The sequence below is a fragment of the Stegodyphus dumicola genome, chromosome 5 (assembly GCF_044657685.1).
Source record: "Stegodyphus dumicola isolate Sdum_Otavi_A_Nest chromosome 5, ASM4465768v1".
NCBI classification, from domain to species: Eukaryota; Metazoa; Arthropoda; class Arachnida; order Araneae; family Eresidae; genus Stegodyphus; species Stegodyphus dumicola.
Window position 1 is genome coordinate 225855425 of NC_140772.1, and position 14540 is coordinate 225869964.

Here is a 14540-nt window from a genome sequence, read left to right on the forward strand (position 1 = left end):
ACTTGGTTGAAGTTTTCTGTTAGTTCAGATTTAAAATATTATTTTCTAAAAGAAGTTACAAATTCGCTTACATCATAGGAAAAGCTAAAAATATATACAAAGCATGCAACAGCTATTATTTAGCATGCAACTACTATGCATTATTTAGAACGTTAATTATTCTTGAAAAACATGCTAAGTATTTAAAAAGCAATCTCAGTGTCAAAAATAAAAATATTTAAAAATTCTTACTTGTGAAATGAGGCACTACCACCAGCTTTTTAGTGACAATTGTACCCGCTGCAATAGCCAACCATTGCTAATTTCTGGAAGTCGTCCCTACTCCTCCGGATGTGATCGAGGTGACAGCCGGGAACGCGCCAGACAAGGAAGAAAACGCAATTGGGTTAGTCTATTTCTTATAAGGTCCATGTTGTGGATGAACTGAAGCCAAATTTGTGATGTTCCATTTTCAAAAAAGAGCTGCAGATTTTAATGGTTCGTATATTTTAAAAATATTTTCTACAGCTGTTAAAAGAGCTAGCCATCGTGTTTTTCTGTAACCAATAATTATTTTATATTCGATTTCTGCCCTTTCACAAAAATCCTTCAAACTTTCAACAACACACACAGTATACATACTATAAAAATGAGAATACATTTTTGCAATAATATTTTCAAGATCCACTGGAAGTAAGTCAGATGCTGTTTGAATAGTACTGTGTAGAGTATACACTGCATAACCTACTCCAATAATGTTTTTGTTCAAATGTTCGTTAAGTTTCGTAAAAACGAAATGATTGAATTGATGAAATTGATGCCTCTTCTAGCTTTTCCACCAAAATTTGCGTTATCCTCATAATAGGCAATAATATTATTGTTCAAATTACTCAATTTAAAATAGTACTTATTGAATCAAAAATTATTTATGAAGTCAATGAAACAAAATCTAATTTTCTAAATTTAACTCCTGTTTCTGGATCAAAAAGTCTAAAAATTGTGGGAAATAATTTTAAATCTTTGTGCTTGGAACCATCATAATATACGGATATAAATGTGCATTTATCTAATTCTTTCTGCAATTGTGAAAACGAATATAGTGAAAAAACATTACAAATAATTACTTCGACTTTTGTCTTTGCACATGCAAATTTTTTGTCGTACGATGTTTTAATTATTTGCGACGTACAATCAATTGATCTGAAACTTTGATTGTAGTTTATGGTGTGGAAAGCAAATAGCCCTTCAGCTAATGCTAGCTGTTCCTCCGTTAACAATACATATTTCTTGAAGAGACGTAACGAAAATGATAGAACCCCACCGAGTAAATCTAACTCGTTACATCGCCTAATTTAGTTTACTCTGCATCCATTTTATGTGTTTTTTATTTATGTATATTTACTTTAATAATTAATAAATAATAGGTTATATATTACAGTACATTTAAAATAACAAATGCAGATGTTTTCTAAAAAGCGGGACATTTTTAAAAATCGGCGGGACGCGGGACTTTCCCACCAAAATCGGGACGTGTGGCCACTTTACGTCTAGGTACCATTGTTTTATCATAATGCGAGAAACATGCATACATTTATGCAAATTCTTCATTATTTAATTTCTTTAAATATAATACAGGGCTATAATATTTCGTGGTAACAATTAAAAAAGTGATTTGCTGTTTATAGTGAATTAACGCAAAATGCCAAAACGAAATCAATAGCCCTTCTGGGCTAACACCCTTTGGGCTAAAAAGGAATTAAAGTTTCTTTCAACATGCTTTTTAATGCCCATAAACTTGTTTAAAAAACACAACTTTATATTCGAAACAATTTTTTATATTTCATGAACATTACTTATATAGAAATATTTATAATATAAAACTGAAAGAGGGAGTAAGAGAGATTTATTTTTGTTTCATATTAAATATTATTATGACAATGTAATTTTAAGCATAAAAAGAAGTAATACAATTCATGAAAAAATATTACATACGACATTTTTTATATGCATCATATAAAAAGCTTTGTTTATAATGCAACACACATGCATGACTTTTCACACCATTCACAAAAGTATATTAAAATGACAAGTGGAATACTTGAATTAAATACATAACATACAATAAAAATAGAGACTTTAAAACCTGAGTAAACTAAAACAGAGATCATAACACAAATATCAAAGGATACAGTACTGCTCCAAACAAAACAATAAAATATTCATATATCACTTAGCAATCTCTATTGCAATAATATGTACACTCTCAATTCATTAAAATCAAAATTTATTAAAAAAATATTTTCGAATTAATTTTATCAAAGCAAAATGTATCAGCAAATTAAAAAATTTAAAAGCCAGAAATAAAATATCTTCACAATTATAAACTGCAGTTTTATTATTTAATATTATAGTTATATATAGTATTATATTGAAAATTATCAAAATGATAGCCTTACTGTGTAATCATATTTTGAACATAATTATTCCATTTTTTAGTGGAGGGGGGTGAGGGATTTATCTTATTCATATATTAAAATGGTCTTGAAAACCATTGTAAAGGTAAACTAAATCACATGGAAAAACACTTGCATAAACTTTATGCACATTATTACTTGTGATTCAATGTAACAGATTATAAAAACACCAGCTCTGAAATTGCTCTTTAAAAATTAACTACTTTTGGCTGAGTGGTGAAACAAAACCCTTTCATACTTTTAGTATTCTGGCTGCTCGGCAAACTATGCGAAACTTGATGTGTGTATGTATATACTCCTATGATAAAAAAATTTGCAGGAAATGCATATAGGGTAGTTCTACTGGAAATGTAAAAATATACTACACAGCGTCTTTAAAAGTAGTATATACCAAAATACAAACATCTGCTCTAGCATTCCTAGGAACACTGGCAAAACACCTCTTTTGGTATCTGACATAAGCTAGTCAATGTGCAATTTTGGATAACTTGAACTGTTTGAAAATGTTGATCCTGTACAGCCATCTTTATAAGAGAAAACAGTGCAATCAGAAGGTTGGCTCATGACAAGCATCTATGTTTGATCAAAATAACCTAAACATCTTTGTTCAAAATGTGACATTTTACTGAATGAATGAAATATATTTAAATTCTATTTGTACTACAAAGCTAGCCACATCAGTGATCAAACTGTAAAAGTCGCTGAATACTGGCAGTTCGGTCCGGAGTTCCAAGTCCATGCAAAGGGGCTGGCTGCATAAGCAATTTCATGGTTTTTCGCATATGGAACATGGACACAAGCCAGTCTTCCTTAAAAGGTCCTGGATAGGGCATCTTTAATTTTATGGGTAGTACCTACGAGTGGAGCTTGAAATACTGCTTAAAAAAAAACATAGCCACATTGCCCTAAATAACAATGTATTCTTTATACTACTTTATACTAACGTTCACTGTTAGTATAAAGAATACATTAATGCAGTTAAGCAATCGAATTCAGTTACTGTAATTTTCCTGTACATGACATGAATTTTCAGCAAACTTTTTTTGATCCAAAGAATAATTTCCTATAACTTTATATGAAAATGAAATGATATCAAAAGAAAAGCTAATAGAGTTTACAGGAATTTTTGCAATAAAACATGAAATGAAAGCAATGCACGCAACATTTTCGACACTGTTAAAAGAGCAACTAAAATGTATATATAATGATTGTACATTTTAAATGCAAATAAGCTGAGAATCAAATGAGTACAAACAAGCAAACAGTATGAATGCATTTCCTTTCTAGTGCAGTGTTATAGATCAAAACACAATACCAACCAAAATAAAAATATCCATTTTTTTTTTTTTTGCAGGGGGATTATACCAACCAAAATAAAAATATCCATTTTTTTTTTTTGCAGGGGGATTATTATTAAGTATTACCAGTTCCCAAATTACCATGCTGCATATAGTATCACAAGTTTCTTACTTTTAAACTTAACTTTAAACAAAATAACTACCACCAAGATTAGGGAATCACCACTCAGCACATTCCAACCAAGACAGGTTAAAGTAGTATTATCTTATTTACGGCAACAGACTGCAATACATCAGGATCTCCATCAAAGCATAGCTTGGTAAAAATGATTTTGATATTCCATACTATTTGAATATCCAATTGAAAACTAAAGGTGGCATTTATGAAATTAGCATTTATTAAAGCCAAATGAAAGTTTTAACTTCATTAAAAAAGATCATGCTTTTTAATTACACCACCAAAAATAATCAAATTTAATATCACAATATTACATACAATAACCACACCCACTTCTCCATATAAATTTTTTAGATAATCTGCAACACATGCTTATAACAATTTGAATTTTTCAATAAAATTTACTATAGATACTATTAATAAAATAACTGTTAGAACTTACAGGAAATTGTGATTATGCAAAAATCTTGTATTTCTCACTTTTTCTTATTTATTAATGCACAAGTTTATAATCATATACTATATATTCTGGCATATAACGTGCACCTCTAATTTCAAACTACTTTTTTAAAATTGTTAGGTGCCATGTAATGCACACCCTTTAAGAAACTTGAAATACAAATTATGATACTCTTATCTTTTGAAGTCATTCATTCAAAGATTTCTCCTAGGCTTTTGAACAATGATATACTAAACTGACAAGCCATAAGGGGAACAATATGCATGTGAGGAAATGCTTGAGGGAGTAAATAATTCTGCAAAGTGGGTGAGTTGTTTTCAATGCACATGTGCATAAGAATGTTATTTTAGAGTTTCAAGAGAAAGGGGATCATAATTCAGGGTAAGAATGCACTTCTGATCCAAACGAATTCACGGAATTAGGAGTCAGATATTTTCTCTTTCTGTAGTCATTTGAAGCTGTGACTGTGAAGCAAACATCGAAGCCTTTAGTAAATCGCATTTGCTTTAGTTGAAATACAGTTCATCTAGTCTTCCTTTTAGAGTAAATATGGCTCCTGCCAAATGAAAGATTGCTGGTTTCAAATGCTAAGTCATTCAATCTGTGAAAAAAAATAGAAATCATCCTGCAGCAGCAATGTTTGGGGTTGGTGAAAGCCCCATATGTAAGTGGAAGATAAATGAAATGATAAAAATTAATATACCAAAGAATAAATGAACTTTGTGTAAAGAAGTAATGAAATGGCCTATCCTAGAAAAAAGTGTTGCAAACTGTGTCCTAGAAAATTGCCAGAATGGATTATTTGTAACAAGAAATAGTGTATGTTTATTTGCCTTAAAGCAACTTTGAATTGGTGTATTCAATTTATGGCATGGAACACTTTAGTTAAGAAAAAACAAAAGTTTTACGAAGGTTTCTGAAATATTTGGATAACAAAAAATTTTGAAAATTATGCCATCGACCTATGAAGGAACATAATTTATTTACTGTCACATATTGGAAAAATGGATAAAACTCCAGTCATGTTTGTTTTGATAGAAAATAAAAAAACCGATATAAAAGAACAAAAGTAGTTCACATAAAAACAACATGTCATGCATAATCTGACCTCACTGTAGTGCTTTTCTGCTTAGCGGATGATACAAAATTAAATAGTTTTAAAATAAAGACAATGCCAAAATGTAATTCGCTGAATTATGTTTTCATTCACGTTCATGAGAAGGATGGAAATGATGTGATATAATAAATGAAAATGGTTATATGTTTTGCTAAAGCGTTCTGTTGCCTTAAAAAATCCAAAGTCTTTTAGTTTGAAACACATTCACATACCATCTAACAGGTAATATGACGAAACTGTTGAAAGAGTGTAATACAGATGAGGCAGTTATTTTAGGTGGATTAATGTCATTAGTTCAGATTAGTCTTTTGATGTGTGTATCAATAAACCATTGAAAGAAAATTCAAAACGATAGTACTGGACTAACTGACTGGATGTTAGAAGGTGGAGAAACATTTACAAAAGGCGGACAAATGCGTCATGCCACTCTATGAATAGCATGTGAGTGGATAATAAAAGCATGAAATGAAATTAATTCCAGCATAATAAGTCATTAAAAATGTAGTGTATCTAACAATCAAAATGGAACGGAAGACGATTTTTTGTTTATGTATCAGAGTAACAATGATGGTGAAGATAAAACAGAATTCGATGATGTGCCTAAAGAGATAATGGATGATGAACTTTTCATGTCATCCGATAATGAAAATTTCCAAGTTCATAAGGTATGTCATTTCTTTTAAACAAACAGCATTTACATACAAGTAGAAATTTAATTTTTTATCCTCTTCAATAAAACTATCATTTTTATACTTGGCATATAATGTGCACCCGTAAATTTTGATTTTCTTATTTTTATTTATTTATTTTATTTTTTTTTTTTTGCATTAAAAGCACATATTATATGCCGGAATAAACAGCATTTACATACACGTAGATTTCAAAATAATTCACATTTTTATACCGTTAAATAAACTAAGACTAACTAAAATAAAATGTTACAAAGAAAATTAACTATACAACAGAGAAAACTTGTTTAGCTCATAGGCAACACTTTACATTGCAAAAATGTAAAATCACAAACAGAGCAAAATGGACAGACAATGCATCTGTAATTTCTAAAATCAGCTTGAATTGTGCTGAAAAAAGTTCTCCTTGCACCATGCAGTATAAAAATATTCTGATGCAAGTATTTTATTTTGAATTTCTAACAAAACAAAGAATACATTTCAACACAAAGTGTATACAAGCACAAACGAACAAGTATCACAGAAAACACTTTACAGAGAAATTAAGCTTTGTACCATCTTATAATAAAAATATTAATCTTTTGATAAAACACATGAAATAGCATATCTTCAGCATTTTCTTATTTGAGTCCAAATACTTATTTTCAGTGTCATTTTTATTAATAGCTTTGTACCATCTTATAATAAAAATATTAATCTTTTGATAAAACGCACAAAATAGCATATCTTCCGCATTTTCTTATTTGAGTCCAAATACTTATTTTCAGTGTCATTTTTATTAATAGCAGTTTGAAAAAGATGCACTAAATTTTTTTTTTTAAAACTATCACAATTTATTTTGAATGAAATACTGCAAAGAATTTGTTTTGCAAATATAATTATATTTTACGTAAAACAAAAATGCCTTTCAAAAATTTTATGAGAACGAATGAATATGAAAAGAATGAACTACATGTACGTACATAATATACATTGCAGCAAATATGGAACTTAGTTACGGATCGAGGAGGTAATGAATCATTTAAAATAGAGTTACTGAAATAAGAAAGAAGGAGATTTAAAATCTTATTACTCAGTTATACCAAAAAGATTTTAATATATTACCAAAGCCCATTAAAATGCAAGAATACTAGGAAATGCCTGAAATATGTGTCACACAATGTATCTTTTGATTATCGCATACTTTTGTTAGCAGTTTTCTTCTTTTTAGTAATCACATGCTAAGTTTGCTGAATCATGTCTAAAACTGCTGAAACAGCAGAAATGCTTATTTTAGCTCAGCAAACTATCTTTTATGCCTATTAATGTCATGTTTGATGAGAAAATTAAGGATCTACAGCACTCACAACACAGGGTCACAAAACCATTAAGAGACAGAAAAACATTTTGAATTTTGCAACATAACAAATGAAGAATATATTAGAATTTATTAAAATGAAATTAATCATCTTGGTTTTTTTTAGCTCTTAACACTTAAATCATTTCAGTACCATTTGCAGTATTTTAGAAATGTACTTTAACAAATGCACTTACTTTTTCTGTGGCCCTGTATGTCTAAATAGGAGTATGGTGAATTCAGTATACTAAATAAACAAGTTGACACCAAAGTAATCAAAACTTTTCTAGCATTTTTTTAATGTGTGTATATATAATTTAATTTTTAATATTATTATATAAATAAATTTTAAGTGGCAATAAGGACTTTCAAAACAAAAATTCAATACTGAAGCAGGAGATCATGAAAATAATATAATTCAGCTAAATAAATCACTACTCACCAGAATATGTTTTAGAAACTATTCTTATTAAATACATTCAGAGAAAACAAATACAGATAAAATTTTATTCATCAACAGAAATAAATATTGGTGAACAAGCCTTGGGCAAATACTAAACAGGCAAATGGCAAAAAAAATGTTGAATTACAATGAATAATGTAACAATTAGAAATCAAACACACCTTTTTCGGGAGGCAATATTAGAAGTATTTCTATTAGTTACAACTAGGAGTCCTCTAAAAGCATTTCAATCATTTTTGACACATGAAATTAAGCTGCATTACAGTGCACTTTTATGCATTTTTTTGTTTGATCAGCTATACTGAATTGACTTTTACACGATCATAATTTTCACTATCCATATTTAGTTTAATCATTTTTCGGGGAGTAAGTAAATTATTCTTTGTTCACTACATAACCTGACAGTTCTGAAAAAGCTGTATAGTTTTTGAAAGCACCAATAACTTTTTAACTATCAGGATTGATTGAAATGCTTTGAAAACTCCTAGATATAAATATTGCTTCCAGAAGAAGTCTGTTGGAAGGGTTTCTGTTGCAACATAATTTTTTTATTGTCATTTCAAGTTTTAGGCATTTTCCTTTACAATTTGATTTTTATATAATTTTAGCCCAAGGCTTGTTCACCACTATTTCTGTTATGAATTGCATTTTATTTGCAATAGTTTTACCTTAATTTATATAATTAGAATATTTTCTAAAACATGTCTTGGTGAGAAATGATTTATTTGTTTAAATAATACATATATGTATACCTTTAATGAAAATGAAGGAATACATTTATTCACAAATATGTATTTGTTAAATGGAATGGAATGCCTCTGAATTACAGTAGCTATGAAAAAATTGCATTAATAATGTCAGGAACTCGACAATAAAATAATATATTTACTTCTACTGAAAAGGTCAACTAGCACAGAAACACACACATGGTATATTTGCAAAAAGGATTACCATTTCAGGAACAAGAAATTTAAAAAATATATGATGACCTTGCCCACGGTTGAAGTTTCAGTGTGCTGGCCTCATACATAAAACAATGCACCATAAAAACTCTGCCTTTTAATTTTTCACATTTTTTCCTCGTTACAGGGTAACTGGAAATCTGTATATTCACCATGAACACATCTTCTAAAAAAGCTTATTTGTAAAGCCATATTAAAAAGTCATGGCATAAAATGGATCACAAATAAAACAACTAAGCTATACGTAAAATATAAAATATTTTTGAGATTCAGCAAGGTATAAAAACACTAATAACACTTTTTTTAGAAGGGAATTCACAGGGGGAAATTTGCATCCCATTTTATGGTCATCTATGATTTTAATTCTTTATAAAGCTTTATGTACATTTTAAAACATATGACATTTTTCTGCACTCTTAAAAAATGTCTTCAACAACAATCAAATGCACTTCAAAATAATCCATAACAATCCTCTGGAACATTTCTTACAGTTAAATGATAACATTACCTAACTCAAACAAATGATACAAATATAATTTGATTTGAGAAAGATGGAAAAAGCAAAAACATACTGTCTTCCTTCATTTACAGAAACAGAAAAAGAAACATGAAAAAAATGAAGATTAAGTATATACATTCAAAAACTAGACATCATGATGTGACAAAGCATATATTGTATCCTAAACAAAATTTAAAATATTCATACAGGCAACCTAAAAAAATGCAATTAGTATTAAAAAACATTACCTCAAGAAATCCTGATGTGAGACAGAATATAACATAACACAGTTTTATAAAGGAAAATAAAGTAACTACTCTCAAAGTCTCATATAAACATAAATGTAATAAACTGTAAATACTTCCATTAAAGTGATTATCTTTTTGAGTCAAAAAAGGAATGTTATTGCACATATTACATTTTGAGATATTTATTTAACTTGGCTCTACAATTTTACATAATCCAGATTTCGACCATAATCATTGAAAATGCTTAAATATTTAATTTTTGTTTCAGCTAAAATATATCAATAATATTAATGGTATTATGATTGGAGAGTTAGGTTTGGAGGCAACTTCCCCTTGATAAGTCTGTCTCCTGCCTGCTCAACAGTCATTCACTTATGCATTTAAAAAAAAAAAAAAAAAAATTGTTTGGATTAATTTTAATTTGCTAAATTAGTGAATTTATTTTCATGGATTGGTTTTGAGCTTGATTTGCTTATGCTTCTGAATTTAGGTGATATTGTATATTAGTTCGAGAATTAAATCTTTTATATGTTTACACATTTGTTTTTTTTTTTTTTTTGCTTTAAATTTGCTTTTTTTAAAAAAATTTTGGCTTTAAATTTGCTTTTTTACTTTTATACGTGTTTGTTAAAATTTAAATTCAATAATATTAATTCATTGTAATACACAATAAAAACTAGGAATTATTTTAAAAACAAAAAACTGTCATTTTGCAGGCTCAAGAGATATTTTAGCAACACTGATAATGATAGCAAAAATACGAGTCCTGTCAGATACATATTGTATTAATTCAGAAAAAATATACATTTTTTGTATATAAATTTTTCAATCACCCTAAAAATGATTAAAAAAGAGTGGAAGCACAACCATGCTACCTCCACATTTACAGATATTTATGCAATTTAAATTTATTCAAATGTTTAGAAACAAGAAATTTTGAAACAGCGCCTTTTGCTTTTATATCTTTGTATAACTGTTCCATATAAAAAGCGGATGCTCGTTTTATTATTTTAATGTTGCTCATTACCCTGAAAAGTTCATACTTAGATTAAATTTTGCATATTATAAACAGAGAAAGCGCTTGCGTTTATTACATACTAATATAAAATAGATTGATAATCTGCATTAAGCACACAAAAAGCTAAACGCTTTTGAGAGGAATAAATACCCTCATGTTCTTACTAACTGTAAAACTGTCACTGTATTTATTAAATTACAAATCTCTACTTTACATTCAGCTGCCTTCTAAAAAAAAAAGGTGGGGATTCTTACATTGCTTTTTTAAAATTTCTCTACTTAAAACTGAAACGTGAATCATAAAAAAAAAAAAAAAAAAAAAAAAAAAAAAAAGTGTTAACTTACTGCAGATTATTTAAATTTTTTTTACGAGTTGGAATTGCAATTAACTAATTAACTAGGATAATTAGCAGTGATAACATCTATGGTTAACTCAAGAAAAATTTAAAAAAGAAGGGAAGAATATTACTACTAACGCTTTGTTTTTTCTAGTAGATTAATATGGAGAATAAGTCAGTTGGTTATTTAAATTACATCAGCATACAGAACAAAAAGAACCTTCTTTCAGTCTCTGATCCTTTCAAACTATGTTTATATTTTTTTTTTCCCTCACACCACTGCGCAATTTTTTTTTTTTTTTTTTTTTTTTGTGTGTGTGTGTATTACATTTGTATTTTAATAGAAGTTCAGCGTGAAATAGCAGATTATGATGATTGTAAACTTACTTTTGGAACTTGGTAGTTTATTTTTAACAGATGATTTAAGGATATTTATATATCCTGGATTATGCACAATACTGCTATGGATCAAAACAGCTCCTGGATATTTATGGCATTATCTGTTATCACCTGCTGTTACTCCATTTTTTTTTAAATTTTTTTTTTTCGATTTTGTATTTTTCAAAGAGTCTTAAAACTTGCTTCAAAATATGTCAGAGTAATTTTTCTTCCGTTTCACAATAAATAAACTTTAATTTTTTGATAGGACCCCTTATTTGGGAGTTGACTGCATAACTTTTTCTTAATGGAAACAGTCATATTATATCCCAAATTCAAAGTTTTCAATCAGAAGTAATTTTTGTTTGAAGAAGAGTTAAAATCAAAAATACAAAATTATATTTAAATTTACATCCTCTCATAAATGTTATGTTTTAGTAGTGCAAGTAGTAAAACCAACCTAGGCCCTCTGGTGTTGACATAAAAATCACATGATAACTGTTTCTTAAGGTTAATTTTACATAGTTCACCTGAAAAAAATATTGTTATACTTTATATCAAAACAACCCAATATCAAAAAGCGGAGAAAAGTTTTAAAAGCTCAAAAGCTTTAAACACTTTTTCTCTATTCTTTTCCTAAATTTATGCTGTTTTGATATTATTAAAATGAAATCATCTAAACAATATTATAGATCGATTAAAAGCTCTACAATCTACCTCAATAAATTAATTTACAAGGAAGACATAAATTCAGACATATTACATGGGTAAGAGTTCATTAAGAATAATGGAATAAAATTAGAAAAGAGTATAAGGAAAGAACACATATTAGAGGTAGCAATATAACTAAGTTATATTTTTATAACCTATGCAAAATATGTCTCAATGAAAAAAAGATTAAAAAAAACTGCAAGTTAGCACTTTATATTCTTAAAGAATTCACATTATATAGGGTAATCTTTTATTTAGAGAAGTGCATAAACAGTAAAAATTTTCAATAAAAAACTATCACAAGTATGACACTAAGATCCTGTAATAGGAATTTTGTCAAATTACAAAAGTAGTATACAAATTTTGAATTTTGGAATTTGTTGATGCAATGCCATGAACACTAATTGCATTCCTTACTGTACAAATGAAAAATTACAAAATGAAATTATGATCATATATGAGCTAAAATTAAAATAAATAGAAGTATCATAATTTAACTGTTGTACAAGTTTTGTAAAAATTGAGACTTACATTTTGATGACATCTATTTTAATTGTCGTTAAATGAAAAAAATGGAAGACTATTATAATGGAATTGAGAACATTTATACTTCATAAATGCAAAAAGAACTCAAAACATGATTGTTAATAAAATTACAAGACACATTAACAATCAGATTTGATTTACAAAACCACATCACAACTCAATATAAAAAGTGCATTTAATAATTTAGTAGCTAGTTACATATGTAAATAAAGTTTCAGAACATTTTAAAAATTACCCAAAAGTAATTACACATTTTGGTATATTTGAGCCATACAAACTATTTTAATACGAAAACATTACTGAAAATATACGATATGCTAAAATTTAGTTTTAATGCCATCAATATGATATTAAAAAACAAGTTATTATATTTCAGTGAATATATCTAGAACTTGTTCTCACAATGAAATTTATTTTATATATTTTTTTAATTAACAAAATTTACGAGATAAAAAAGGCAATCTTGCAGGTTATGCACTTAGATTTAAAATGCAATGTGCATATCAACATGCTATTTTAAAATGAATTTTGATTACATATAATTAATAATTTACAGTATATAAAGACATCAAAAATAAAATGCTTACAGAGCTAAACCTTCAAAAATGGAATATACTGAAACCATCAAAATTATGTACATTTTTAATGTTCATACTTTATTTTATATAACTTTAGAAATGATTATGAAACATTTAATTGATCGGCAACTAAAATCATTTAACAGTTCAAATGTTGCATACATTTTAAACATACAAAAATGATTTAATGAGTCATATGACTTCAATACTTGATTTGCAAAACAAACGGTTATTACAAATTTCACAAACACTTTTCTTAAAATGTAGTGAGATTCATCACACACATTCAAATTATCCAAAAAGTATATGAATGATATATCTCAAGGGGGAAAAAAAAAGGAATGTATTAGATGTAAATTTTGTACACAGAAAATTGATATAAAAAGTTTAATTACAGTACATTCTATATATAAATGGGATGTCAATATTTATAACCTACAGGCACGGATTTTTTAAATACAATTGAGAAAGAAACAATGCATAATAAAACATTAACTAATGAAATATAACTAAATGTATTTAAATCACACTTCATCAGGCATTAAATGTTTCTCTCCATGATTATTGGTTTGAGCTTTTTTCAGAAGATTCATTTGCCCAGTTCTACTTTCGAATTTCTTTTCAAGATCTAAAATGCGAACTTCATGTTTTTGGATGGTCATCTTTAACTTTTTTACTTCTTCCAACAATTCATCCAGTTTCTGCTTCTAAATAAATTTAGAATTCTTTCAATTAATTACATTAATGAGAGACCATATTTTTAATACTTAAGACCATATAAAATAACTTAAATATTAAAAGACAAAATGGTGAAAATTATATCTGTAAATCATTATAATTTTTATGCATAAATGTTAAGCAATATAAAATATATTTTAAGAAATTTAAAGTTATATTAGACATAAGTTGAAGCACAATGATATTTTTTATGAATTTTCCCCTTTTATAAAGTCTCACTGTAAAAGTGAAACTTTCCAATAAATTTCAAAATACTGTATTTTTTTTGCATATCCCTCCTTTTTACTTCCTTGTATGAAGTAAAGGAAGTATCATAATCAAGAAAAATTCTGGGTACCACATTTTAACGAAAATATCCATTTTGTCCGCTATTGAATGCAATTTAATGATGCTTTTGCGTGACATCTGTATGTAAGGACTGAATAAAAAAGTCTTTTTACCCAAACAAATTATAAAACTGATTTAAAAAAAAGAGTAGCTTCAGAACTTTGAAATACCGCATATAAGACTGCTATAACATGTAGATACCCA

At 27.8% G+C, this 14540-nt stretch overlaps 1 protein-coding gene across 1 annotated transcript in view; it reads right to left on the bottom strand.

The window, feature by feature from the left end:
* Positions 1-1865: 1865 nt before the first annotated feature.
* LOC118185182 (coronin-6-like) overlaps positions 1866-14540 on the bottom strand; it is an 83080-nt gene continuing 70405 nt past the window's right edge. Inside the window, exon 11 of the mRNA XM_085817741.1 lies at positions 1866-13978. Within this exon, the coding sequence (XP_085673867.1) occupies positions 13796-13978 (183 nt within the window). The 3' untranslated portion in view covers positions 1866-13795. The remainder of the gene's footprint in view (positions 13979-14540) is intronic.